Raw genomic sequence first — 27042 nt, 5'->3', positions numbered from 1 at the left:
TGAGTGGCAAGTAGAAAACCTTATGACCTGAAACCTCTGACATGGCTGCAGGGTGACATTAAGTTTAAACACGGTTGATTTGAGGGGGCGGAAGCATTCAGCGGTAGTCGGGCCCTGAGAGTGGAAACTCTCTTGAGAGCGGGCTGAAGGCTACCTTTGTTTGGACTTTTCAGTCTGTGCATGGGTCCCTCACCAGAGGTAGCTGCCTGGACTTGAACCTCCCAACCTTCAGAATTCTGAGCCAAAGTAAACCCCTTCATACATTACCCAGTTTCAGGTATCCTGGTCATAGCAACAGAAAACAAACTAAGTCGACTGCTACGTTGAATTTTTTCTTCTTACTCTCATATCTTTATCTAAGGACAAAAGTGCCAGCAACAAACAAAAAAGGTAAAACCTTGGTCTACATGCTAGCCGAAGCCACACTATTCCAAACTCACCTGCCAGGACAGCGGAGGAAAGTCCCTGAGAATATTTGGGATTCCTCTCTGCTTGTAGCCCTCTTTTGAAGGCCCTGCTAGAAAAGCCTCCTGGCTTGGAACACTTGTACTTGGATGTATTTATTGCACATAAATACAAGGAAACGGGATGCAACACCAAAGGATGGAGGGGGAAGTGCCAGGCAAGTCAACAATCCCAGAACCGTGATCCCGATGCCTTGTGTGTTTATGCATATAAAGAACACCACATTACTGGCCCATGCAACTCAGTCCTGGCTTTAGCACTCTCAGAAATGCCATGCCCTGGGGACACGAGGGTGACACACTGCACCCCAATAACACTATGTCTTTCCACATTCCCTACACACCAGCACTCACAGGCCAATTCCTGGTCAGCCTTAATGTCAACTCATTTCAAAACGCTGTGTTTTCAGACTGCCCCTTGAGTCACCCTTCCCCTAAAAGCCTGAGGAAGGGGAGACTCTGGCTTGAAGAGGTTGGGGTGACTACGGGGACGCCAACTCCTTCCACCCTCTGTGTAGCTCCTGTCCCCAGATTCTCAATGCCCCCCATGTTGGCAGAACTCACGCTTGGTAAGTTCAGGACAGGGGTGAATAAGCAAATCACTCCCCACTTCTCGATAGTCAAGCTTGAACCTAAAGCACAGCCGTGTGTTTGACCTTGTAAGTGGTGCTGGTGTCTTCGCTCTAGACAGCTGTGGTTGCATCCTTCCACAAGGTGAGAACACCAGCCTGGCCACATGTTGGTGTTCCTTCCAGGTGCTATTCTTTTTATTCCGATGCAAGAAAGACTCGGAGCATTACATAACATTATATAACATAGCATGTACCCTTCGGAGACGATTGGAAACTGTTTGCTTCTCAAGAACTCAATTACAGATTTCCTTTTTTTTTTTTAAGACTTGAGAAAGGGGTATTCCCAGAGGCAAATCAGAGAAGACCCAGCCCTGAGGTCCATCCTCACCTTCTTTCACCTGTAAAGAAGTTAATCACTCTGTTTTCAGATTCACCTGCCAATGTGAAGTGGAGGAAGAGATATAACTTTCAATACTTCCAGATTTAATCGCCTTGGGTCTTTATATATGTTCTTCCCTCGTCTTTCCAAACCCAATCCCACAGTTTTGAGAATCTGGGAAATTGGGCAAAGGAGAAAACAGCTAAACAGCTACCCTACCAAGAAAGCTGAAATCCCAGTTCATGACGTCAACCCAAAGGAATAGTGCCTTGTGTTGACTCAGCTCGGATTATAAAACCGTATGGGCGACAGAGCAGAAATACAGGTGTGAAGGTGTTAATACCAGAGCCAAAGAGTCCGGAGTGTCATTCAGGGTGTTCTTTCTACGCGGCGGGGGTGGGGGGTGGTGGTGTCATCTACTCTAGACTTAATGTTGCCCTAAACTTCTCCTTTATCCTCTGAACACGCTGTGGCAGCGTCATTTTCCTTAGCTGGGGTTGGTGTGTGTGTGTGTGTGTGTGTGTGTGTGTGTGTGTGTGTGTGTGTGTGTGTCCAACTGGTCCTTGGCGTGGGCTGTGACATCCACAAACCTTCACTTCCTTTCTCCATCGACTGCACTTGAGTGACAAGACAGCTCTGCGCGAGAACAGCCAGAGAAGCCTTTCTGACAGATGCGCGCTCTGCTCCAGCAACCCGCCTGGCTGGAAAGTTTCCTCTAACCACTAACACCCACTTCCCATTCCCCCAAGCTGTTAGGCTGGCCGGGTCCCCTCTCGATCAGGGAAGGGCCAGGCTGCCTGATGGCAGAATCAGTCTCACGCTAAACTCCTCCAACCCCAGCAGATAGGCTGTCCAAGGCACTCCGGCGACGGCTCAGAATGCCAGCAAGATTCCCTTCTCGCTGCAGGGAACTCGGCACCGGAGGGAGAGAGGCGCGGGAGCTGCGGGGCGCGGAAGGGAAGGAGGAGAGCTAGGACCGGAGCGGAGCGCCGGAGGCAAAAGGAGAGCTGGGTGCTGGGGCGAGCGGGGACCCCTGGAGGGGGCGGGGACGCAGAAGGCGGCGGACGCCGCAGTGGGCGCAGCAGACCCGACTCCGGTGGAAGCCGGAGCAGGAAAGGGCGCGCTCGCTGCAGCCGGTGGGTGCCGGGGAGGTGCTGGCTCCGCAGTCCGCCCGGAATCTTTGGAGCCGCTCAATCGCGGGTAGGAGGGGGTGCCGGGTGTTGGGGCGTGGGGGCACCATTGTCGGGGGCGTGCCTTGGCGGCGATTGGCTGCTGGAGATTGACGCGAGGCCCCGGGGGCTGGCTAGGGGGGTGGCAGCGGGGTGGGGTGGGTGTTGGGTGCCGGAGCTGTCGGCCCCGCGCGCTCAGAAACATGCTGAGGTCCCGGCGGCTCTTCCAGCAGCGGCAACGGCTCCAGCAGCAGCGGCGGCGGCGGCGGCGGCGACAGCGCTCGGCTCCGGCGGAGAAGGTGCCCGGCGTCCATGCCTCCGGCCCCGAGCCGCGGCTGCCCTGACCTGGCCGCGATCTCCCCGCGCGGGCCCCGCAGCCCAGGCTCCTGGGGTGTTCCCCAGTCGCGGCCCAGCCCCGCCACACCCCCCGCCCCCGGCCTCCGCAGCTCGGCATGGGCGCGGGGGCGCTCGCCCTGGGCGCCTCCGAACCCTGCAACCTGTCGTCGGCCGCGCCGCTGCCCGACGGCGCGGCCACCGCGGCGCGGCTGCTCGTGCTTGCGTCGCCACCCGCCTCGCTGCTGCCTCCCGCCAGCGAGGGCTCAGCGCCGCTGTCGCAGCAGTGGACTGCGGGCATGGGCCTACTGCTGGCGCTCATCGTGTTGCTCATCGTGGTGGGCAACGTGCTGGTGATCGTGGCCATTGCCAAGACCCCGCGGCTGCAGACGCTCACCAACCTCTTCATCATGTCGTTGGCCAGCGCCGACCTGGTCATGGGACTGCTGGTGGTGCCTTTCGGGGCCACCATCGTGGTATGGGGCCGCTGGGAGTACGGCTCCTTCTTCTGCGAGCTCTGGACTTCGGTGGACGTGCTGTGTGTGACGGCCAGCATCGAGACCCTGTGTGTCATCGCCCTGGACCGCTACCTCGCCATCACGTCGCCCTTCCGCTACCAGAGCTTACTGACGCGCGCGCGAGCGCGGGCCCTCGTGTGCACGGTGTGGGCCATCTCGGCTCTAGTGTCCTTCCTTCCTATCCTCATGCACTGGTGGCGGGCCGAGAGCGACGAGGCGCGCCGCTGCTACAACGACCCCAAGTGCTGCGATTTCGTCACCAACCGGGCCTACGCCATCGCCTCGTCCGTCGTCTCCTTCTACGTGCCCCTGTGCATCATGGCCTTCGTGTACCTGCGAGTGTTCCGCGAGGCCCAGAAGCAGGTGAAGAAGATCGACAGTTGCGAACGCCGCTTCCTCGGCGCCCCAACCCGGCCGCCCTCACCCGCGCCCTCGCCGTCGCCAGGGCCACCGCGCCCCGTAGACTCGCTGGCCAACGGGCGCTCCAGCAAGCGGCGGCCGTCGCGCCTCGTGGCCCTGCGCGAGCAGAAGGCGCTCAAGACGCTGGGCATCATCATGGGTGTGTTCACTCTCTGCTGGTTGCCCTTCTTCCTGGCCAACGTGGTGAAGGCCTTTCACCGCGACCTGGTGCCCGATCGCCTCTTCGTCTTCTTTAACTGGCTGGGCTACGCCAACTCGGCCTTCAACCCCATCATCTACTGCCGCAGCCCCGACTTCCGCAAGGCCTTCCAGCGCCTGCTCTGCTGCGCGCGCCGGGCCGCCCGCAGACGCCGCGCATCCCACGGGGACCGGCCGCGCGCCTCGGGCTGCCTGGCGGGAGCTGGGCCGCCACCGTCTCCCGGAGCTCCCTCGGACGACGACGACGACGACGCCGGGGCCACACCACCCGCGCGCCTGCTGGAGCCCTGGGCTGGCTGCAACGGCGGGGCGACAACCGTGGACAGCGATTCGAGCCTGGACGAGCCGGGGCGCCGGGGTTTCTCCTCCGAATCCAAGGTGTAGAGGGCCAGGCTTCCCGGGCGCACGGACGCCGGTCCCCATAGTCCCGGCCTGGACCCAGGCTCTGCGTCCCTAGAGGAAGAGAGCTCGCCGGGGTGCCTCAAAGCCGCTCCCCAGGGAAGAGAGGAGACCTCTGTTTACTCAAGACCGAAAGCAGGTGAACTCGAAGCCCACAGATCTATCTGAATCATCCGAGTCGTACAGAAAAGCCCCAGACCGACCGTTGCGCAAAAAGGAAAGTTTGGGAGGAGTTGGGAGAGTGTGGCTTTCTGATTTGCCTTGGGTTCCTTTCTCTCTGTGGTTCGGCCTTTTGTGTGTACTCGTGATGGACCTTTAGGTTTTGTTTTTTGTTTTATTTTGTTTATTTTTTTCCAGATGGGTTTTGACATTTTTTTTTTTTTTTGCAAGGACCCGAGTGGAAACTAGGTGGGGAAGGGAAGGGGATAATTAAGTCTATCACCTGGCCTTCCGGTTCCACACCTAGGAACCTAAGCAGTCAGCTCCAGTTTGGGGTGGGGGTGGGGGCGGCGATAATTAGCCAGGAAGTGTTTCCTTTTGCTTTCTAAAGAAATTGCATATTAATTCCGGAGTACTGGTGTCTCCTGTTGTTAAAGCAAAGGGAAAAGATGGATGCGAAACAGACTAATGTGGTTTCGAGAAACGTTAAGCTATTCGTGGAACAGGGTTCACCTTGCTTTCTCCTGGAGGGCAAACCCTGTCCTCTGCGCGCCTCGGTGGTCCTGCTGAGTGTTTTCTACCTCACTCTGTGCATATTGCACAGCAAGATAGAAAGACTTGTTTATATTAAACAGCTTATTTATGTATCAATATTAGTTGGAAGGACCAGGCGCTGAGTCTCTCTGTGACATGTGACTCTGTCAACTGACGATAGGACAGAAAAAAAAAAAGGAAACAGTTGAGATTTGAGATTATTGCACATGTGGCTAAAAGCAAAGACGACAAAAAACAAAACTAAACTGTGGTTGCAAACGCCATTTTGCACAGTGTTAGGCATTGTAAAGTCCACAGAAGATGTTAACTTGCACAAAAAATAAATATTTTTAATGGGGCAGGGAGGTGGGCAGATCTTAAAAGGCTAAAATAAAACTCAAGCTCAATTTCTCTTGTCTATTATGTTATTGAGTTGATGCTTTACTGGGAAGTTACTTTTTATACTCTTATCATGGTACTGTAACTGTATCCATATTATAAATATTATTATCTTTCGTATTTTTATTATTATTTTTTAATGTCCAAGTGCCCACGTGAATCTGCTGGTAAAATTTAGCACTCCTGTGTATATTCTGCTTCCTCTTGTGTGTGACCGAGTATCTAGACTCTGGTGCAACTAGCTACTGTGTGAGGAATTGGTCCATGTGCAATAAACACCAGTGCAGCACGACCAGGATTCTGTGCCGTGTGTCTGTAAGGGGTCAGCGAAGACAAGAAAGTCAGACTGGCAGCCCCTTTAATATCTCTTCATGACTCAATTACAAGCAAAATGCTCTAGAGCAAAAAAGGAGTCCACCTACCCAGAACCACAGATTTGCCCTAAATTTTCCCAGTGGGATCCCAGGTAGTCCAGACACCTTAGGCACTGGCCAGCACGGTGCCATCTGCTGCACTTGACTGAAGAAGGCACTGTGTGTCTTCTGCAAAGGAGAAAGACAGAGAAAGTGTTGGGGCCAGGTAACTCCGCAGTGACAGCTCGGAAAACACGGGCAGGAAGGAGTGACCGACTGGGTAATGCTGCCCACTTGCAATTGGGCAAGTAGCTGCCACAGCTTACTTTTGCCTCTCCATTGAAAATCACTGTGGGTTCGGATTTCTCCAGTGGCTTCTTAGAATGGAAAAAAAAACTTTCATGGTTAAGCAAAGATGTATAAAAGAGCTTCTGAAGTAAATATTATCTCTACCGTAAGTAAGTACCTAGATCCTTTTCAACTGACGTTCTGGGTGGGCAGGAAAAGCAAAGTGAACTCCCTTCACTTTCCCTTAACTTTCTAACAGAGTTATAGCACCCAATGAATAGCGTATTTTTCATTAAAATCAGTCCCCGAGGAGCGTATAGTAAAATTCCATCCTGAGATTAATTGTGCGTTCCCCAAATCTGTTTATTTAATACGTTTAAACAAGCTTTTCATTTCACGACTGGGCTGTAAGGCAAGCACAATGGAAAGTGTAAGGTTTTGGCTCAGGCTCCACTCTGAGACGAACAGACAGCGGCTTCCAGGCAAAGGCAGGACGCAGCAACCCGGTCCACAACAGCAGGTCTGCTGGCCCGGGGACAGTGTCTGAAAAGGCTAATGGTGCTGCCCTTTCCGACCCCTGTGGAAGGAAGGCTGAACGAACAGCAGCCAACAAAGGCACCTCAGACATGTACTCCCCCACCTTTTTTTTTTTTTCAGAAAAAGTAAGAAAGTGAGAAATGAAGAAAGAAAGAGGAAGGAAGGAAAGTAGCGAGGGAGGGGAAGGAAACCACGTTGGTAAAGTTTTGGAAAAGATAATACTTAAACTTATTTTGGAAAATGTAAATCCAACCCAGAATTTTTAAAAAAGCACTGTAAGTTCCCTAGGAACTTCATGAAATTTGTTCTAGTCTGCTCCCCCCCCCCAAATATGCACACACATTCTGTTGGAGGGGTTTTTGTTGTTGTTGTTGTTTGAAACGCTAAAGCACAGTGCCTGTCGTGTCCTCTGAAGAACCCTGAAGTGTCTGGGTGATGCCGTGCTTTCAGTGTGAGAGAGGATAGGTGCGGGCCTGCAAACCTCAGGGCTGAGGTCACCAATGCCCTTTCAGCTCAACAAATGGTATAGCTTAACTACTTGGTAGATGTGCCCAGTCTCTGTCATGAACCAGAGGAGCTCTTTCTGATGAGGGACCTGTTTATATGTGCTTGTAGGAGACAGGAAAGCATTGCTGTGGGATCCTCTATGTTCCCCAACCAGGCGCTACAGAGATTCACAGACAGACCGTGTCCCTGATTCTGAATACACGTGAAAACTACCTTGGGTTGTTGTTTAGGAAGACAGCCATGTGCAGCAGGAATGGCAGAAGCTGGTTTGCCGACCAGTCTCGCGTGTGAGCTGCTGAAACAGTATCGCAGAGAAGGCAGAAGGGCAGTGTGTGTGCACTTGTATCTGTGTGCGTCAAATTGCCAGAGGTGTGCACCTTACTCCCACAGTAGTGGATTGAAATGCAGTCAGACTTTGGTGGTTTGCTACACTGGGAGTGACTTTGAGCACTGTCAGGTTTTGGAGTCATGGAGAGATCAGAATTTTCTTGGACCCTCCCCTGAGTGCAGCAGTGGACACTGGGATGCTATGTCAAATGGCCCTTTATGAATTTGCCACTCCTGAGCTTGGCCCATTGAGTTTATTTTTCTGTGCTTTCCTTGGGACTGGAATTATTAATAACTTCTAAGTGCCTATTGGGAAACCTCTCCTTGTTAAGCGTATTTCCCCAACTTATTTTAATTTCACATTGTGTGGAATTGCTGACTTCCTCTGGTATTATTTAAAATTGCCAGGCAGGAGTTCTGTGCCCTAACTGCCTGAGGATCCTTGAGAGTTAAGTTTGTGGAACAGCTTCTTGGGAATGTTCTAGGGAAACGTTAGTCTAGAACTTCTGCTGCTACTTGTCAAAGATTTCTGCATGTCTCTAACAAAGCTGGACCTTGTGGTCTTAGGGGGAAATAAAACTCGGGAGTAGCTCAGATTAAATGCATTGGTCCAGATAATGTAGTTTTATTTGTACGTTTCTCAGATTAAATGCATTGGTCCAGATAATGTAGTTTTATTTGTACGTTTCTGGCGGAGAAACACTAGTTCTTTTGGCTCCCTGCCAATTTTCTACTAATCAAAATGGAGAAGATATGCAGTGTTTGGATTATACCTAAAAATAGTTCCCTGTAGCCACATCAGCAAATGGAATTAAATTAATTTCTCCTTCTTCCCTGTCACTCACACTCTCCACGTTTTTTTTTAATTCCCATCCAGAATATTGCTTCTGAATCTCTTAATTTTTAAACCTCTATATCCTGAATAGCATTGCTCTTATGTAGTGACTTTAAGGCATGCTTCGGCAGTCCATTTCGCAGAGACTAGCCTTCTCTGGAAACACTCACCTTTAACCTACTGTCATTTAGAGTCTACCGACCAGGCCCTAAAGCATAATCCTGGTGGTATTATCATTATTATAACCAAGTGCTTCATAGATTAATTTATTGTATCAATGGTCCTTTTAGTAGAAAGAGGGAGTCTCAGTGCATCAGATTTGGTCCTGGGACAGTTAAGAGGCTCTAATGACAGGCTACACAGAGCCAGGAGCCTGAGAGGCCCATGATGGGCTGGCTGGTCATGAGAACAGTGTCTTTGCAGGCATGCTAGCGACCCCAGGAAGTTGCTGCCTTTAAACGTCCGCTTCACTCAGACACTGGGCACGAATCACAGCCTGCGCTGAACCATCACTTCTGCTGGCCTTTTCTTCGCGAATGACCTGGGCATCCCTAGGGCATCTAGTTCTCCACAAGTTCTCTCCATTTCCCACAAATAGTTTCTAACACGTTGATTTTTCTGCACTTCCTGGTGCACCAATCCTGCCCCTCTTCAACACATACCTTGCTCACAGCTGTTCATTAAGAGCAGCTAGCGAGAACGCCTTCTATTTCTGACACGACGTTTTCCTATAATCTGTTTGCTGCCGTGTTTCAGTGTTCTCCCAAGACTTCTAGTATTGCTCAGAATGAAGCAACTACTCCTCAGGTTATTGTTTATCCTTTCCCACCAAGCCCTCCTGTGGGTCCAGGATTGAGGGCACGAGTCACCCTGAAGCCTGGGCTTCGGACGCTGTCAACTTCTTAGCCGTTCTACCTCATCAGTCTGCTGCTGCCGTTAGCTGCTCAGCAATCAACTCTATGATGTGAGCTGAAGTTGATTTTGTCTTTTTACTAAGTCTGTCAGTTTGTGGGAATCGGGGTACCTTTGGAAGAACAGAAAACCTGCCCAAACAAATGGCCCATGTGGGGCCTCCCTGACTCCTCTAATTGTGGTTCCCGTGCCCAGTGACCTTGGGAAAGTAAGCAGGCTTCCTTGCCAATCAGAACTCTTTCTTCACAAAGCCTGCTGGGTAAGTTTGCTGGTGATTCCCTTTGAGAAGCGCCGGTGGAAGGGGTCCTCTCTCTGCCCTGCTTACCTCACCTCTCCTACCTTCCTCTCTGACTGCCTGCCCTTTTCCTAGCAACTCCACCCACTACAATCCATGGGGCTTTTTTTTTTAAAGTGAAAAGAAGAGCTAAGAATAGCAGAATATATATATATATATATATATCAGAATATATATATATATTCATAACCCCACATTTCCAAACAAATCGTTCTTCCTTTTTAAAATTGTACTTAAAATTCCAAAGAAACCACAACTGAATAAAATAATCTGCTTCCCAAGCACGGAATTAAAAACCTGTTTGTTACTCACGGTGAAAAAGAGTTTAATGATTCCGAAACCACGGGTACTTGGAGAAGAGCAAGTCAACTTGGAAAGTCCCTTGACGCTATAATTTAGTGTTGAGTTGTAAAAGCTAATAGTAACTATCTAGGTTGTTCTTTTCTTGGAATAGTGGTTGGAGATGAAAACTGCTGAGAGCCACAGGAGTTTGCCTTATTATTATTTTTTTAAATTTTTCAGCTTGTGGGATATTGTGTCTTTTTGTTCCCAATTTAACAAACAGCATCAAATCCACAGGAACTTCTGCTGACTTCAAATATCTGTCATTCTGACTGCAGGAACTTAGCTGCAATACTGAGAGCCTTGTTAAAAATCCATTTAAAAATAGTAAACATTACTAGATGCAGCACTTGCATTTTTGGCAGCGTGGGGAGTTTTTTTTTTTTTTTCAAAGCCATTATAGGTAATGTTTTTAGGAAGACGTTCTTCCGTAAAGCATGATTGCACTTAAATGATTCTGGGATCAGTCCTGAGCTAAAGCTCCCCCCATAGGCATCCCCAAGAAAGCCAGAGTCACTGAGAGGTTCTAGACACTGGCATGTGAAGAATCTTGAGGCCTCTGGTTGGTGATTCCTCAGCCTACACCAGGTTCTCCCTCAATCAATGCAGAATCGATGGGATTGGAGTAACTTGAGTGTTAAATTTCTGGTCCGCCACGCATTTTGCCTTGTCTCTGTGGACGCTTCCTTTACAGCAGATTGGAACTCTTTGGAGAGCCTTGACTCCTGGTTTGTCCCTGGGGCATCTGACATGGATGGCCTGGTGCGATTCTCTTTCCAGAACCTTACCAGCTTTACGGTGAGGAATGTGAGCATCAACACCAGCCCGTCGCTGGCTTTCTGAACACATGAGAATTACATCTTCACAGATGTGTCAAAGGTACTTAGGATGTTTTCCAAGGAATCATTTCTTTATTCTCTTTTAAAAGATTGTGGTTTTTTATTGCATTTTTTTCATGGCATTTATGTAGGAGGCTACAGCTCACCATGAAGAGGTCAGAGGACAGCTTTCAGTAGTCAGTTTCCTTCCATTATAGGGGTCTTAGGGATCGAACTCAGAGCTGTCAGGCTTGGTGGCAGGCACCTTTGCCCCTCAGCCATCGTGGTGGCCCCTTCCAAGGCTTCCTGTGTTCTAAGTAACCGTATTTGCTTTTCTCAGCAATGCCACAGCATCGCTTTCTGTTCTGCTGTCAATGATGAGCCATCTCTAGTCCCAGAGATCTCTCCTGGCTGAAGAAGAGAGCAAACATGCCTGGCACCAAGTATTAGCTGACACCAGCATATCACCCTTATTGGAATTTTGTATGTATGTATGTATGTATGTATGTATGTATGTATGTATGTATATACACACATGTGTGTATGTATCTAAATGTATATAAAATTATATATAATATATATGTTATATATATGTGTGTGTGCATGTATGTATGTAGTAGAAGGTCACTTGTTTGTTTCCTAAGCCTATGTACATTTATCCAACACTATGTATGACTCTTTTAGAAGTCTTTTATGTCTGAATCTGTCCTATTGTGTATCTGTAATTCTTTTCTGTCCAGGAGCAGTTCTTAAAATGCTAAGCGCTTCTAAGGTTGCTTTGCCTTTGACTCTGCCCAATCCAACATTGTGGGGCTTGTAGTAAGAGGCTGTTTGTTTGTTTCCCAGCCACCCGGCAGCTCATAGAAACTGTATTACTTAAATCCCTGCTTGGCCCATTAGCTCTAGCTTCTTATTGGTTAACTCTTACATTTTAACCCATTTCTAGTAATCTGTGTATCGCCACGTGGCTGTAGCTTACTGGGTAAAGCTCCATCTGGCTCCAGCGGGGCTCCATGGCTTCTCTCTGACTCTGCCTCCTTTCTCCCAGCATTCAGTTTAGTCTTCCCCACTTAGCTCTGTTCTATCCTATCAGGCCAAGCCAGTTTCTTTATTCATTAACCAATAAAAGCAACACATAGACAGAAGGACCTCCCATACCATACACACACACACACACACACACACACACACACACACACACAAAATCAGTGTCACCAGTGCCTCAAAGCTCTGAAGATCTAAAGAAAAAAAATGCAACAGAAGTTTCCCTCCATCAGGCAACAGTGCAACTCGCTCCCTGAAGGACACAGATGCTCAGTTTTCCTCCAATCTTCAGTGTGGTAATATACCTGCAGGGCGTGGGTGCTGTCTTCACAACGCATGGGCAGCCTCCTGTGACCACTGTTCTGTGATTCACATGCCCAGGGACTGCTGACTGAGGGTGCTATATGCTCACCCTGCCTCTCCGAGTCTGTCCCCAAGACACTCAACACTTTGGGGACATTAGGCTTCCCCCACCTCCAGAAAATGTGGTAATGAGGCAGGTGTACTTATGTACCAGACATATGGACTAGAAGGGAAAATTAAACCAGCTCCATCCAATAGAAACACAAATCAAGCTGTGTTCAGTTTTCACATTTACTAGTAGCTTTTCTTAAAGAGAAGAAATAAACAGATTAAATTAGTGTCTTGACATGTAAACGGTGTATAAGACCATTATCGATGAGATATTTCATGCATACGTGTCTGCATTTGCATGTGTGTGCTAATCCTGGGAAATCTGGTGTGTGTCTGTCACTTAGAACCCATCTCAACTCGTTAGCAGAGGACAGAGAGGATGGTGTGGTAACATAAACTTGAGGGTGGTAGAGTGGCAAGAAAGGCCATTCCCTGGGAAGTCACAAGGGGAAGAAAGCTATGTGAACAAAAGCAAAGCATTGTGGGTACTCAAGATGAGCGTTCTGATAGGAAATAGCTGAGTGCAAGGATTTCTTGTTGGTGCAGAAACTGAAGGTGTACCTGGAAACCTGGAGGAGCCTCTGGAGAGCGGGGGGGGGGGGGGGGAGGGGGAATGTTTATAGACTCTGCCTTCCTGACCACAGCAACTTGTGAACCAGCAATGTCAGGATTAAAGCAGTGTTGTTGAAAGATTAGCTATCAATGGCCTGACAGGTGACTATAACTTCTTCCTTAATCTTCAAAACATAATTGAGTCTGTTCAGTAATCTACTGTGCAAAATAAAAAACCTAGTAATGGCATCATTTCTAATATATGAGCTCTTTATTAACTTAGCTTTTTATTTTTATATTTTAATTTCAGAGCTAACTCAGAGAAATGCACCCTTACCAAGCAGGTCTCTGAGTGCCTAAGGCCTGAAGGCCATGCCCTACAGTGTGAGGCTCCTGATTTCAGGAAGTTTGTTCAAGGCGCAGTCAAACACAGATCATGTCTGGGAGATGTACAAATTTCTGATTTAAATTTTGTTTCTGCATGCTTTTACCACAGAAATAGCAATATAGCCATTAAAGATCAATTGCGTATATCTTTATAAATAATACGTCATAATAGCATACGGGCATCACAGCCCTCCTGGCATTTGCATTTGAGACTGATTCCTCCTAATCATCATATCATTGAAGGGAGAGAGCGATCTTACATGGAATCCTCAGCTGCTCAAGGGAAGTTATATCTGTCAACATGCCTTCTGCCGAAGAGTTAAGACTTAGGTGACAGTCTTTCCTCTAGTGTTATATACCTGCATGTTCTTAGCAATGCACTTCATTTTAAACAGTGCTGTGTGTCTTTCACCAGCATACACTAGTGGGGAAAGGGCTTTATTCTGACATTTTCATATAAGTATATGGTTGGGATTCACTCCCATCACCCTCTTCCACACCTCTTCTCCCTCTTTTCAATCTTTATTGCTTTTTTAGTCTAACTTTTGATTTTAATGTCTTTTATATGAATTTTGCATGACTGAAAACATGTGATCCTTAACCTTTGTGAGTCTGGCTGGTTTTTGCTTGGTTCTGTCCATTTTCCTGCAAAATAATATAACTTTGTTCTTCATAGCTGCATAAAACTTCATTGTGTGTATGTGCATGTGTGTGCTAATATGTACTTGTGTGCATATGTGTACATATGTGTGTATGTGCACTCACATTTTCTTCATTATTCTATTGACGCCTAGACTGATTCTACATCTTGCCTTTGGAAACAGTGCCGTTATCAACACGGGTCCGCAGGTGTCTCTATGGTACACTGACTTGATCATTTGGAGCACATATTCAGAGGTGGCTAGCTGGGTCACACGGTGGCTCGAACAGCATCATGGTCCCAGAATTCTTGTTCACAAGATGCTCAGTGCAGCGCTTCAGACTGAGCAGGTAGGCGAGGACTGGGGATGCCTGAGCATCCGTGTGGCATTTACGAGCTCTCTGCCTTAACCGCTGCAACCTGTTTGGTATGAACACATTTCTCTGCACCACTTTCTAAGACTGATATAGACAATCAGAAGATCACTTCAATAATTTAGAGCACAGAAGACATAAAGCCTATTCTCTGCATTCTTTCCACACCCAGGGAAGACAATTATAATGACAAGGCTCTTAGCAAGGCTGAGGTCAGAACAGAGAGCTGGCTCCCTGAAACTCGGGGAGCCTCCTACCTTCAAGCCCCATGCTCCTTGCTCCCCTGGGTAGAGCTTATTGACTCTCCATTTTCTCACACACGCCGGCTCTCACTCTACCTCACTCCCCAATAGAAACATTCCTTCTTTATGGAAGCTCAGAGGACTCTGCCGGTCACAGCCAAGTCTTGTTGACCTGGCTGTCTCTTTATAGGAGCCTCCTCCCTCTGTTCTCATCCATTATTTCTGAGTTAATGGAAGCCTAGGGGGCGGGAGGAGTTTTACAGGCTCCCTGCCACTCTGAGAAGAGTACGCATTTCCAGTGGAAAAGCTCCTGGTTCTCTTTCCACATTCTGGGTACCAGGCGTTTGACTCAGTCCATCTCACTACCAGATAGTGGTATTCCTGTTTCGTTTAACAGTGTCTTTTCCCCAAAACACAACACATTTGTGTCTAGCCCACGTTGAAATCTGCATTTCTCTGATTTGCCTATAGGATGGATTTGGAAGTATATGTTCATCATTCACAGTGTCTGGAGCAGCTTAGCAGGTTCAGCCCCTGAGAATGACACGCCTTGCAGGGCCCATGCAGGCTGCAGCCTCAAGAGGCCAGATGTCTAAGAGGAGGACCACGTTTGTCCAGGGAAGACAAGTGGTGAATTTCATCATGGCACCGAGGAACTGGGTTCAATATTACTCCGTTTAGATTACAGTCCTAGAGCAGAGTCTGAAGTAGCGGAATCAACTGCAAAGTTGGATGTTTTTGTTCCCAGCCATTATATCATTATAATTGCCATTTTTCTGTAAGGCAGATCAATTTATAGTATTTATTCATTTTTCTAGTCGTGTGCTAGCCCTTTAGGAAGCTTTTTATTTATCTTTATTTTGTATGTATGAGCATTTTGCCTACATGTGTATAAGTGCATCATGTACATGAGATTGGGGGCCGCAAGAGGGTGTTAGATCCCCTGGAACTGGAGTCACGGATGGTTGTGATCCACCACGTGAGTGCTGGAGATTGAACCTTGGTCCTCTGCAAAAGCAGCAACTGCTGAGTAAGTTTCCAAGCCCTAGATAAATGGTCTTGGCGATCAGGTGGGCACTCTCTTCTGTTTCTCTTATTTCATTTCATATGTGTATACTGTATTTAACTTTGTATTGTTTAACTGACGTAATAGTTTTATATAATCAATGTTACAATGTAAGATAAATATATGTATTGATATACATCATATACTAATAATTTAATCAAGCTAATTAATATATCCATCTCCATACATACCTGTCCTTTTGTTTGTTTGTTTGGTTGGTTGGTTGGTTTTGGTTTTTTGAGACCAGGTTTCTCTGTGTAACATTCCTGACTGTCCTGGAACTTGCTCTGTAGACCAGGCTGGTCTCAAACTCAAAGAGGCCCACCTGCCTCTTCCTTCTGAGTGTTGGGATTAAAGGTGTCCGCCACCACTAAGCACCTATCCCTTTTTAAAAAAAAATTTATTACTTTTATTTATTTTATATGTGTGTGAGTGCGTATGTGTGTGTGTGAATTGTGTGTTGTTGTGAATGTGTGTGAGTACATATGTGTCTGTGTGCGAATGTCTTTGTGAATTGTGTGTGGTTGTAAACATGTGTGACGTGCGTGTGGCATATGTGTGTCTGAATGTATGAATTGTGTGTGGGTATGAATATGGGTGAGTGTGTGTAAGAAAGAGATTGTGTGTGACATGTGTGTATAACGTGTGTGTGATGTGTGCGTGTGTGTGTGTGTGTGTGTATGAATGTAACGTGTGTGAGTGTCCATGTAGTCCAGAAGAGGGTATCAGATCCTGGAGCTGGAGTTATAGGCAGTGGTAAGCCACCTGCTATGAGTCCTGGGAACTGAACTCAGGTCCTTTTCAAAAGTCCTTAACTCTACCCTCTATTTGTGATGTGAACATTTAAAATCTAACTTCATAACAACTTTGACATGTACAATATGTTATTAATTATAGCAACAGGTCTTGCAGTCAGTCATCTGGAATTTCTTCCTTTACCAGAACCTCTGGGCCATCCAACCTTTCTGGCCTCCTTCCTCTCCCAGCCTTGTTAAGCACCTTGCTTGTCTTTCTGGGAGCTCACAGTCAGCTTGTGTTTCTCCAGCTTGTACTTCTGAATCCTTAACAGGCACAATGTGAACAAGTACTCTAAAAGTTCATTTTTCAAAAATCAGAAGTAGCTGTCATTTCAATCTTAAAAGATATTTTGTCCCTTTTTAAGAGTGACCAAAGACACACCAAACTCATATCCTGAAAATATCCAATTTAGACTCGTACATATTTATAGATGCTTATGTACACATGCACCTGTGTATGTATGTGTGTGTGTGTGTGTCTGTCTGTCTTTTTATGTAAAATAAATGGAATAGGGCCACAAACTCTCATTCAAAGCCCTGAGGGGCCATATATGTTTTTTTTAAATTCAGATTGTTTTTAATTTTAGTAAGATAAATAGTAATAGAAGACATTACACGCTTCACTAAGTAAGGTCCAGTTCAGGATCCTATAATCAAATATTAGTGTCTCTACTGTGAAATGTATGATTATTCATGCCAAGTAGATAAATAATGACTATAAATAGCCTCACGCCAGTTCAAGTCAGATTTTGCTGCCAAATGAGTTCAAGTAAGGTCACATTAACTGCCAAATGAGTTATGGAAAAACTCTATCTTCAGCGCTCTCTGGACCTGGGAATTTGGCGTATGAGTTTGTAGACCTGTGTGCCGACATGTCTCTTTGTAGAATATCACCTGCTCATGAGGGAAGCAACAGAGCGTTTTAAACCTTTCACATATGGTCTGCCAATTCATCCACCGGTAATGTTATTCAGTAAACACAATGAAGCAATAAAGAGTTATTTAAATAGAGATTTGGAGGAGTGTTTGTGTGCACATGTGCGTGTGTGTTACTGATTTTTTTTTTTTTTACTTAGGGCCTTGTGTGTGTTAGGCTAATGCTCTACCACTGGACTATATCCCTCACCCAAATGAAATTGATTTAAAAATAACTAAGATTGAATCCTAGAGAGAATTTCAGTAGTGAGAATCATCACAGCAATGAGAGAAACATTTAGGGGAAGCAACTGAAGTCTAAAGCCAGTCTTCTGTCTGCCTGCACCAACCTCCAGGCAACACAATGCCCTTGACAAGGTCGATTTCTTAGAACTGCAGATAGAAGACACCTTTCAGAAGTCAACATGGGGGCTTCAGGCATAGGTAATTGGTAAAGCGCTTGCTCTATGAGCATGAGGACCCGAGTTTGATACAAATGCCTAGTGGCATTTGGCTGTAACTGGCATATACGGAGTTTGATACAAAGTAGCTCATGGTGGCATTTGACTGTAATTGGCACGAATAGAGTTTGATACAAAGTAGCATATGGTGGCATGTGGCCTGAGTTTGATACAAAGTAGGGCATGGTAGCATGTGGCTGTAACCCAGCACCCAGGAAGTGGAGGCAGGATGATCCTGGGGCTTGCTGGCCAGCCAATGTAGGTCGTCTGTGAGCTCCAGGTTCAGCGAGGCCCTGTCTCAAAATAAGTCAGAGTCCGGGTGTGGTGGTGCTCGCCCTTAAATCCAGCACTCAGGAGGCAGAGGCAGGCAGATCTCTGTGGGTTCAAGGCTGACTGACCTGGCCTACAAAGGGCTACTTAGTATGACCCTACCTATAAATAAATATGGAGAGAGGCTGAGGAAGGTACCTGTTGTTTACTTCTGGCTTTCATACATATGTACACACACACACACACACACACACACACACACACACACACACACACACTATAATCTCCACTCCAGAAAGGCACACACACATTTCCATGTGAAATAGTCACAGTGTCTTTCAAGTCCACCCCGCCACACACAATTCCTACCTCAGATGTTTTCCACACTGGAACAGAATGTGAGTGGTTAAAAACCTCACAGCCAGGACAGTACTGCTGAGAGCTCCTTTCAAGCCGCCTCAAACTGACAGTGGTCATGTGCCTCCGTAGCTTCTATGACATTTACCTCAACTTGCGATTTTCAATGCAATATTCATAAAATAAATATTTCTGAACTCACTGTGTCCCTTTACCTTCCTCTTAAAGGTCGGAGAGAGGAAAAGTAATGGCATGTTGTTTTAGTTTCTCTTTTTTGTAGCTTCCTGTCCCTCTATCATGCAGAACACGGGCTGGGGGTGGGGGAGAAACCCCTGGGAAAAAGACACACAATTTCCAACCAGCGGCTCCATCAGAGCATCAATTTTCAATTTGACATTAACTAGGAAAGGAAATGACGAAGCAATTTTTTTTAAGTGTTGAGCTGTCACAGGGGAATAAAGATTTACATTAGCCCCTGACATCAAATCGTGATTCAGACTTGACAGTTCTAGGCACAGAATTTCTCCTCTGTGGCATTTTGAGAAGTGTGGTAGGAGAGAATTCTGAGAGCATCCCTTCTGGTCCAAGCCTCAAGGAGAGACTTCACCCCAGCGGTTCCTTGGGAGACCCTCAGGAGGGCAGGAGCGGCTACCACAAGCCACAGTGGACTTTTGGTGGCTGCAGAAGTGAAGTGAGCAGTGACTGCCTCTAGCAGAAAGGGAAGGAAAACTGTGCCGTGTAAGAGGAACCCCAAATAGAGAGAGCTTCCTCCATCGCTTGACTTCATCCAGCAGCTGGCCACCCTCTCACCATACAGACGCGGTCCAAGTGCCTGGCTCCTCCCCCATCCTGCAATCTTCCTTCTCAGGTTGTACATCCAGGTTCTGGCTGCCTCCTCCAGGAGCCGGCGACAGCTCCTCTTAGGTCAGGTGACCAAGGCCTATGGAGAGTTTCCCTTCTGTTGTTCCTTACCTCTGAGGATCACTTCTGCCTGCCAGTAGGAGAGAAGTCCTCTAACATGATAATGACTGCATTTGGCTGGTTCTTTTGATGCTACTCAGTATGACAAAGATATCACAAGAGCCGGGGAGATGGCCCAGTGGGTAAAGTGTTTGCTTCACAAGCATGAGAACCAGAGTTCAGACCGCCAGCCCCCATGTGGAAATCTGGACTTGGTGGCAGAGGTGGGAGCTGGGGGTGTAGTGGACACAGACAGACCCCTGGATCTCAGTGGTCCTAAAAATACAATAATGATAAAGGAAGACACTCCATATCAGTCTCTGGCCTCCACATGTACATGCATAGGCAATGCACCTGTACACACATGGAGAAACACACATGCACTACACAAATGAATATTACAGGTGCCCACATCTGATGTGCCCAGGAAACAATCTATAAAGCCAAAAAAGGCAGACCCTCCCAAAAGCCTCAGACTTTTGGCCCATTACAAAAACAGTCATGAATGATTGGAATACATCTTGAAATGTATCCATGGACAATTTCATGCCTGTGTGAACATCGTAGAGTATGATCACGTGAGACTATGTGGCACTGGGCAGTGAGAGTTTACGGTACATGTGCAACCCTCATTGACCAAGACACTGTCAGACTCTGTAGGAACACACCAAGAACTGGTAAATCACAGAGTGGAATGTCAGCTCGTGGTTCCCAGGAGCTGGGAGGGGAAGAAATGGTGAGCAGTTGCTTGGTGGGCATGGGGTTTGTTTTGGGGTTGATGAAAATATGGAATCTGATAACGGTGACAACTCAAAGCAGGAGCTTCGAGTGTGCTATCGCCAAAGTGGGCATATTAACACATGGCTAAGATTGCCAGTCTTGTTACCCGTTTAATGTGCGCGTGCAAGCACACACACACACACACACACACACACACACACACACACACACGTCTGATAGAACCTTTAGCTGTGTTTGCATTTTATTCTGCTAACATCTCAGTTTCAACCCATTTTAGCAAAAGAGAAGGGAAGAGCAAGGATGACTTGAGCAATGGTTAAGTTGTTATTTTTTTAATTGCTATTTATTTATTTTGTCTTATTTTACTTCTCTTATTGAGACAGGGTCACATGTAGTCTAGACTGGTTTCCAGCAAGCTAACTGACTGTGTTGCTGAGTCTGGGCCTTGAACTCCTAATCCTCACAAGTGCTGAAATTACAGCAGTGTACTACCACACCCAGCCCTGAGTTTGTTTTTAACAGAGTTTGAGCAAGGCAGAACCTTAAGACTTAATGAGCCAACGTAATCCTATCTGACCTCTCTGATTGCAGACAAGGAAGTCTCGGCTTCTGCTCTGAGGCAATCTTGGAGAGAGGACATGTAGATTCCAGTATGGTCCTGTCGGCCTATTGAGTATGTGACAGTCTCTTTCGGGGTTGGCCTCCCCAGCAGGAAAGCAAGACTGAAAACAGTCTGTGAGCAGCTCCCTGAGACCTCAGACCACTTGGTGCTGCAAAGCCAGATCACAAGGCAGGTGAGCAGCCTGGGAATGACAAAGGGAAAAGGCCATCTGTGGGGCTTTAGCGTGGGCACACGATTCCAGGAAGGTCCTTCACAGTGGGCTTTCACTGATGGAATTGGGCAGTCTTTGTAACGTAAAACCGTAGGGTTGGTGCAGTGCAGAGCAGGGTCCTGCAAGCAAGTCTGGACGGGTAAACTGCTGTGTACACAGCAAACTGTTTGCCCGTTGTCTCGGGAGAATCACTGGGTGTGGTGCATGTCCTAAAGTGTCGCTGCTCTGCAGAAGGAAGTGTGGGTAACACAGGAGGTCTCCGTTCTGTTCCTATGTTTCGCTGTTTGGTAAAGAGCCCAGGGCTCACAGAGAAGAACCAAGGGGGTTCATCTAGTCTCAAGAACGGGGATTCCTGAAAAAAAAAAAAAAAAAAGACAGGATAGAAAGTCTCCGAATCCCTCTGAATAACTTCCAACCAGATGGAGCACCAAGTCTTCTGCCTTAAGGGCCAGCATCCTCCCACATGCATTGTTAACACCAGGCTCCTCTTCTAACATCAGCAAACAAATTCAGCTGCCGTAGAAATTCCTAAGTCTCTTTTTCCAATCTGAAGGAAGTTTATTTTCTTCCCATTTTCTTCCACTTTTCACCTTCCAGGATAGTGATGGCAGGGGCTCCCAGGCCGCTGAGGGGTCAGCCTTTACGGCGGAGTCCTGAGCCTCACCTCCGAGGACAAACGCAGGCTCAGAAGGGAGAGGCCGCTCAGACGTGACCCCCGGACAGAGTTCCAGGAGCAGAAGTTTTCACGTTGTTTAGCTTGCTGATGTAGTCTGCCGGGGCCACCGTCTCACACTTGGCCGCCATCTCCTGCTTTCTGAGATTTCCAACACCCTCGGTGCTGCCTGGGTGCCGCTCCCTTCCAGACTCCTTTTCTGTCCAGGGGCCAAGCGTTCGTCTCAGTTTCAGTATTTTCTGACCCTGAGAATTAGTCAAGGACAAATGGCAGGCTATACGGTGGCATTACAGTGTTGTACGTAATTCCTGTTTGGGACAGTTCTCAGAGTTAGGAAAATTGTCCTAACTTGGGGACCAAAAGGCCACTGATCCCTTTTCAGAAATGACCAGTGTAGCTTCCAGCATCCTTTGCCTCCAGCAAATGGGGGCTTGGATAATTTCTGCTAACCTCAGTGTTGAATGCAGAAAGAGCGGGAACAGCTGAACTGTTCCACTCCTTGGGTCTTCTCTTGCCTTCTACTGTCTGTGTGGTTTTACGTACCCATGACTTTGAATTAATTGGTCTCTTCCTATCAAGAGAAAAAATCATTAGCTCCAACCAAATGCCAGGTCCTTCATTGGATAAGGAAAACACAGGGATGCCAACTGTGGTGCCAGAATCACTGGGGCCTGGAGGGGGAAGTGACCAGCGTAAGACTCTAACTCGGTAATACAAAACACACAATTGACCGTGGAACCCTAGAGAGACCAGGAGAGAACTAGTTGGGATGGCAGGGGAAAATATCCTCCATGGATCCCCCAGGGAGATAAAACTTGGGTGCTTTTTATGAAGAAGAAGAAGAAAAGATGTTCCAGACACAGAAACAGATCTCATAGGCAGGAAAATTCAAAAGAGCAGGATGTGTTTGGAAGACACCAAGAAAATCGACATAGCCTTATCATAAGGTTCCCAGGCTCTGAAGAGGCAAGGGTAGACTGGAGAAGGGGTTGTGCATCTGATCAAGACGCTGGGCTTAACTATCCTGCGAGGAAGGGTATCCCTGGAAGTCTGAGGGTAAAGAATCGGAAAGTCAGCTTTAGCTCCATCCCACACACTCCATAGTATGAGGGAGGGAGGCCTGGTGGAGGACAAAATGGAGAAAGGCAGGGCTGGGGAGATGGCTCAGTAAGTAGGGTGTTTGCTGTCAATCCTCAGAACCCACGTGGGTTCTGGCTCCTGCATGGACATATGTGTACACCAAAAATAAATAAGCAAATGTAAAGCAAACAAATAAGTAAGCAAGACAGGACAGAAAACCGAATCCGCCAGAAGGAAACCCCCTTGGAACAGAATCAAATGTGTGGCTCCAGACTCAGGGCTCCAAGGTCCACTCGCCAGGAGAGAAGCCCACTGAACAGCTAGGGAAGTAGCTTTGTGACTCAGAGAGGATTGAAGTCAGTGACGATGTCTTGTCCACCCAAGGTGAGGAGCAGCTGAGAGTGAGACCTTCCAGACAGAAAACAAACGCACCAGAAGAAAGTCAGGGAGTAGTGATGCAGTGGGGTGGTCAGAGATGGTAGGAAACAGCTTTTCCGTGACTGTATTCCAAACTGATAGCCTCTTCCAGCTTCTGAAAACATCCGTCTTAGAGACAAACATCCCTTCTTTCTATTCAATTCAGACATTAATTAATATGCAAAAACTCACGGATTCTAATTGATATTAACTCAAACCCCTACACACACTAGGGAACACTAGGGAACAGTTTTCATTCTTCAGGCTGGAGTTGCTGTCCTCAGATGCCCAATTCCTGCAGGACCTTCCCCTCGTCACCGAAAGTATGTGTCTGGCACCCAGGCCTGGTATCAGGCAGACGTGGAGTTCCTTACTTCAGAAGTGCAGTTGGTAGAACCAGGAGCCTGAGAACAGGAACTGCTGCCAGGAATAGCAGGGCAAATTCACCCACTTCCAAGAAGGTCACTCCGTGTGAGAACAGGGTGAAGGCAGCTTGAAGCAGATTCTTGGCACCGCCACGGCCATGTCTGCCTGTTGCATAACGTACAGCCCTCAGTTCCCTTGACGGAGAGCGCTGTTGACCTGCGTTTCCTGTTCCTCTTGGTACCGCCATTTTCCAGCCGCGCCCTGCTCATCACGGCTTGTCAGGTGACCTTCCCTCATAAGCCAGCCTCCCTCCTCCTTTTAGCAGCTACCTGTTGAGAGTCCTATTTTTAACCAACAATTATAACCTAAGCGCTGTCATCTGTCAGGTTGTAAACGTTTGTTAAAAATAGGAGTCCTAGACATGCAGTCATTAGGCAACCAAAAGCCGGCAACAATGGGAAAAGTCACAGTGGGAGATGTTAATTACATCTGAATTCATTACTGAAGCTCATCTTTGGAAGGGCTGTAGTCGGTCAGTCTAACAAGAAAGAGGGCTGTTGCCCTTCATGGAAAACTATCCTTCAGGGTGCTTCCTCCCTGAGGTATCCTGCTTCTGTCCATAACCTGGAACACTTGATGTTATACTCCCCAGACTTGTCTTAGCAAGGGGATGGAAATACAGAACACCGTCTCCAGAGAGGTGCCTACCTCCAAAGAGAATGCTTGAAACAACAGCTAGCTCTCCTTGGTGTCCTTCGCTTCCCCTACTTCTCTGTGTACCCCAGCGCTCGAGGGAGGAGAACACGGAGGTAAGTTCCGTTCTAGTACTTTTGTGGGATGAGGAAACGAGGTTCAGAGAAGTCAACAACTTGCCCCAAATGAAAGGGCTGGGCCCCTGAGCACACTCTCTAGAGCCTGCCTCTCAGCCCCTGTCTTGAGAGGCTTCTGCTGCCTGCCTGTCACTCTGAATATTCTTCTAAGGGACTGAGGCAGACCACACTCTCCAAAGCACCCCTGTTAGACTGCCTGGTGCAAATCGCACTTGGTTGGATGACTTTGACAGCTTGGGTTTCAGCCAAGAGAAATTCTCCGATTTGTTTTCAGTGGGGGCCAAAGGTTAGGATTGTTCCACAGCCCCTGTTCCCTCTAACTCAACACCCAGTTAGGATACCTCGGACAGCCGTTAAGACTCAGCTATGAAAGAGTGCGAGCCAAGGCTCTATCTTCACAGACTGACTGCATTCTCATTTAACCCTGATGCTGCGGGGTTGCATCTGTTCAGATCCCAAGGCAGTGTTCTCTTACCGTGCGTGTTTTTTCTTTGGAGCCAGTATCCCCAAACTGCGGGACTTTTCTCCCCCCTGACTTGGAGACATTCAGAATTCTAATTCACAGAACACTAGGACATGGCAGACTAGTAAGCTCAACGGAGCTGAAGGCCTTTAAATAGCAGTACTTCATGTGACAGCCTCCATCCACATCTACCAGCTGCGGGAGCGGAGAGCCTTACTGATGGACGCCACTCAGACATGACTAGAAGGTATCTCTGAAATGCTGATTGCTAGGTGTTCATTGGCGTCTACCAGGTGCCTATGACGACTAAGAATGCAAAAGTACCCCCCCCAAAACTCTAGCCTGAATGCACCCCAAACAACACAAGACAACATATGTAACCAGATGTTCGGGGAAGAGGAATTGGTTCTTGTATAATTACGTGTCTGCTATAAGAAATTTTGAGTTACTATTTGCTCTGTTAAAACTCAAGTGTTTTCCAGGTCTAGGTTGATGGCTCAGCTGGTAATGTGCCCACTGTGTAAGCAAGAGAACCTTCCTTTAGATCCTGAGAATTCATGTACAATGGCAGTGTATGCTGTAACTTCAGTCGTGGGGCCTATGAATGGGGACAGAGACAGCTGGGTCCCTGAAGACCATTGGCCAGCAAACCTAACTGAACCAATAAGCTGCAGGTTCAGTGTAAGACCTTGTCTCAATAAATAAAGGTGACAAGGGATTCAGGAAAGTCACTTCTAGCATTTGAAGACTGGGTCCCCAGTTGGTGGCTGTTGGCAGAGGAGGTGTGGCCTTGCTGGAGGAAGTGTGTCACTGGATTGAACTCGAGGTTTCAAAAGCCTGATGTGATTTCAAACTGGCTCTCTGCTTCCTGCTTGTGGATCAAGATGTGAGTTGTCAGCAGCTGCAGCGGCACCAGGCCTGTCTGCTACCGTTTGCCCCAGTGGCAGGCTTTTCTCCCTCGAACTGTGGGTCCCAAATAAACCCTTCTTTCTGCAAGCTGCCTTGGCTATGGAGTTTTACTATAGCAAAAGCAAGTAATTGATACAACACTCTATGTCTGCTTAAGGCCTATATACTCACACATGTGCATGTGCACACACAACACACATGTAAAATAACACACACACACACACTGTATTAGTTGCTTCTCTGTTTCTATGGTTAAATACCATGACCGAAGCAGCTTACTGAAGGGAGGCTCATTTCGACTGATGGTTCCCGAGTGGTAAAGACCACGGGAAGCACAGCAGTAGGCACAGTGGCAGGAACCACAGTGGCAGGAACCACAGTGGCAGGAACCGCTGAGAGCTCACATCTCAGACCAAAAGCAGGAAACAAAAGCACACGACATTTGAAACCTCTGTGGGGTGGTGGCTCACGTCTTTTATCCCAGCACTCAGGAGGCAGAGGCAGGCAAATCTCTGAGTCTGAGGCCAGCCTGGTCTATAGAATGAGTTACAGGACAGCCAGGGCTACACAGAGAGACCTTGTCTAGAGAAACAAAATAAAACCCTCAAAACCTGCCCCTAGTAGCATACCTTCAGCAAGCCAAACCTGCTAGCCCCACCCAAACAGCACCACCAAGAACCAAGTGTCCAAATGCCCAAGACTACGGGGCACTCAATTCAAACCATCGTATACATACAACTCAGCATTTTCTTTTGCTTTTTTTTCTTTTCTTTCTTTTTCTTTTTTTTAAGCATCTTTGAAATTTAATAAGAAACTTGGTTAATTTAGCTACAAGTAACTTCGACATAAAAAGTTACATGTCCTCCCCTTCCTCAGACTTTATTTCATAGCTGTGTGTCTAGAATAACACCGTTCTGGGGGCTGGGAGAACGCTTCCATCCCCTGAAATGCCTCTACTGGGAGCCTGCAGCCCACAGAAAGAATTCTCCAGCTCCGAGAGGGAATGCTTCGTAAACTTCACAGCCAGCATCAGCCTCTGATGAGAGGAGGCCGGCGTGGCGGGTGAGGAGCGCCCAGAGCTTCTACATTCCTCCCTCAGCTCGCCGAGCTGCAGATAACTTTTTCCACGGAGCCGTCCAACCCCTGTCCCTGCAAGACCTGGTCTTTTTTCTTTTCTTTTTTTTTTTTTTTTAAACAAGTCAGTAAACCAACGAGAACTTCTGTCAAGTCTGGTGTCTCTATATAAATGGGTACAAATTTAACTTGACACGTTAATTTCTTTCTAGAAAACAATTTATAGTCATAGAATCTACGATTGTTGGATGGGCCTTAATGGTCACCCAGTTCACAGACCAACCTCATGCTTTTGTGGCTGACTTCTAAAGAAATCTGTTTCCCTGAGTGTCTGTGATGAGGTTCTGGAGCCAGACCCTTTGTGCCTTCCAGCCTTCATCACACTGGGGCAGCTGGCTCTCAGCATGGTCTCATCTGGG

At 47.5% G+C, this 27042-nt stretch overlaps 1 protein-coding gene and 2 long non-coding RNA genes across 4 annotated transcripts; all 3 read left to right on the top strand.

The window, feature by feature from the left end:
- Positions 1 to 2853: 2853 nt before the first annotated feature.
- Adrb1 (adrenoceptor beta 1) lies at positions 2854 to 5836 on the top strand. The gene has a single exon (XM_085694136.2). It carries the CDS (start codon positions 3037 to 3039, stop codon positions 4435 to 4437), a length of 1401 nt encoding a protein of 466 aa, XP_085550262.1. The 5' UTR covers positions 2854 to 3036; the 3' UTR covers positions 4438 to 5836.
- Positions 5837 to 12817: 6981 nt separating this feature from the next.
- Positions 12818 to 15665, top strand: LOC146893692 (uncharacterized). The gene is made up of 2 exons (XR_015003349.2): positions 12818 to 14145; positions 14883 to 15665. It is a non-coding gene; the product is annotated as an uncharacterized LOC146893692 (long non-coding RNA).
- A 3910-nt stretch (positions 15666 to 19575) lies between these two features.
- LOC125393558 (uncharacterized) lies at positions 19576 to 25636 on the top strand. 2 transcript variants are annotated; one of them, XR_007229850.3, is made up of 4 exons: positions 19576 to 20772; positions 24000 to 24156; positions 24743 to 24887; positions 25123 to 25636. It is a non-coding gene; the product is annotated as an uncharacterized LOC125393558 (long non-coding RNA). The 2 variants fall into 2 exon arrangements; XR_015003351.2 differs by lacking the exon at positions 19576 to 20772 and adding an exon at positions 21212 to 23629.
- The last annotated feature ends 1406 nt before the right edge of the window (positions 25637 to 27042 follow it).

The sequence above is a fragment of the Myodes glareolus genome, chromosome 7 (assembly GCF_982192425.1).
Source record: "Myodes glareolus chromosome 7, mMyoGla1.1, whole genome shotgun sequence".
NCBI classification, from domain to species: domain Eukaryota; kingdom Metazoa; phylum Chordata; class Mammalia; order Rodentia; family Cricetidae; genus Myodes; species Myodes glareolus.
The sequence above is the reverse complement of the archived record's forward strand: the minus strand, read 5'-3'. Positions and strand labels throughout refer to the sequence as shown.

Excerpts from the sequence above, each read along its gene's own strand:
- Adrb1 (XM_085694136.2), top strand. The coding sequence starts at position 3,037 with ATGGGCGCGGGGGCGCTCGCCCTGGGCGCCTCCGAACCCTGCAACCTG.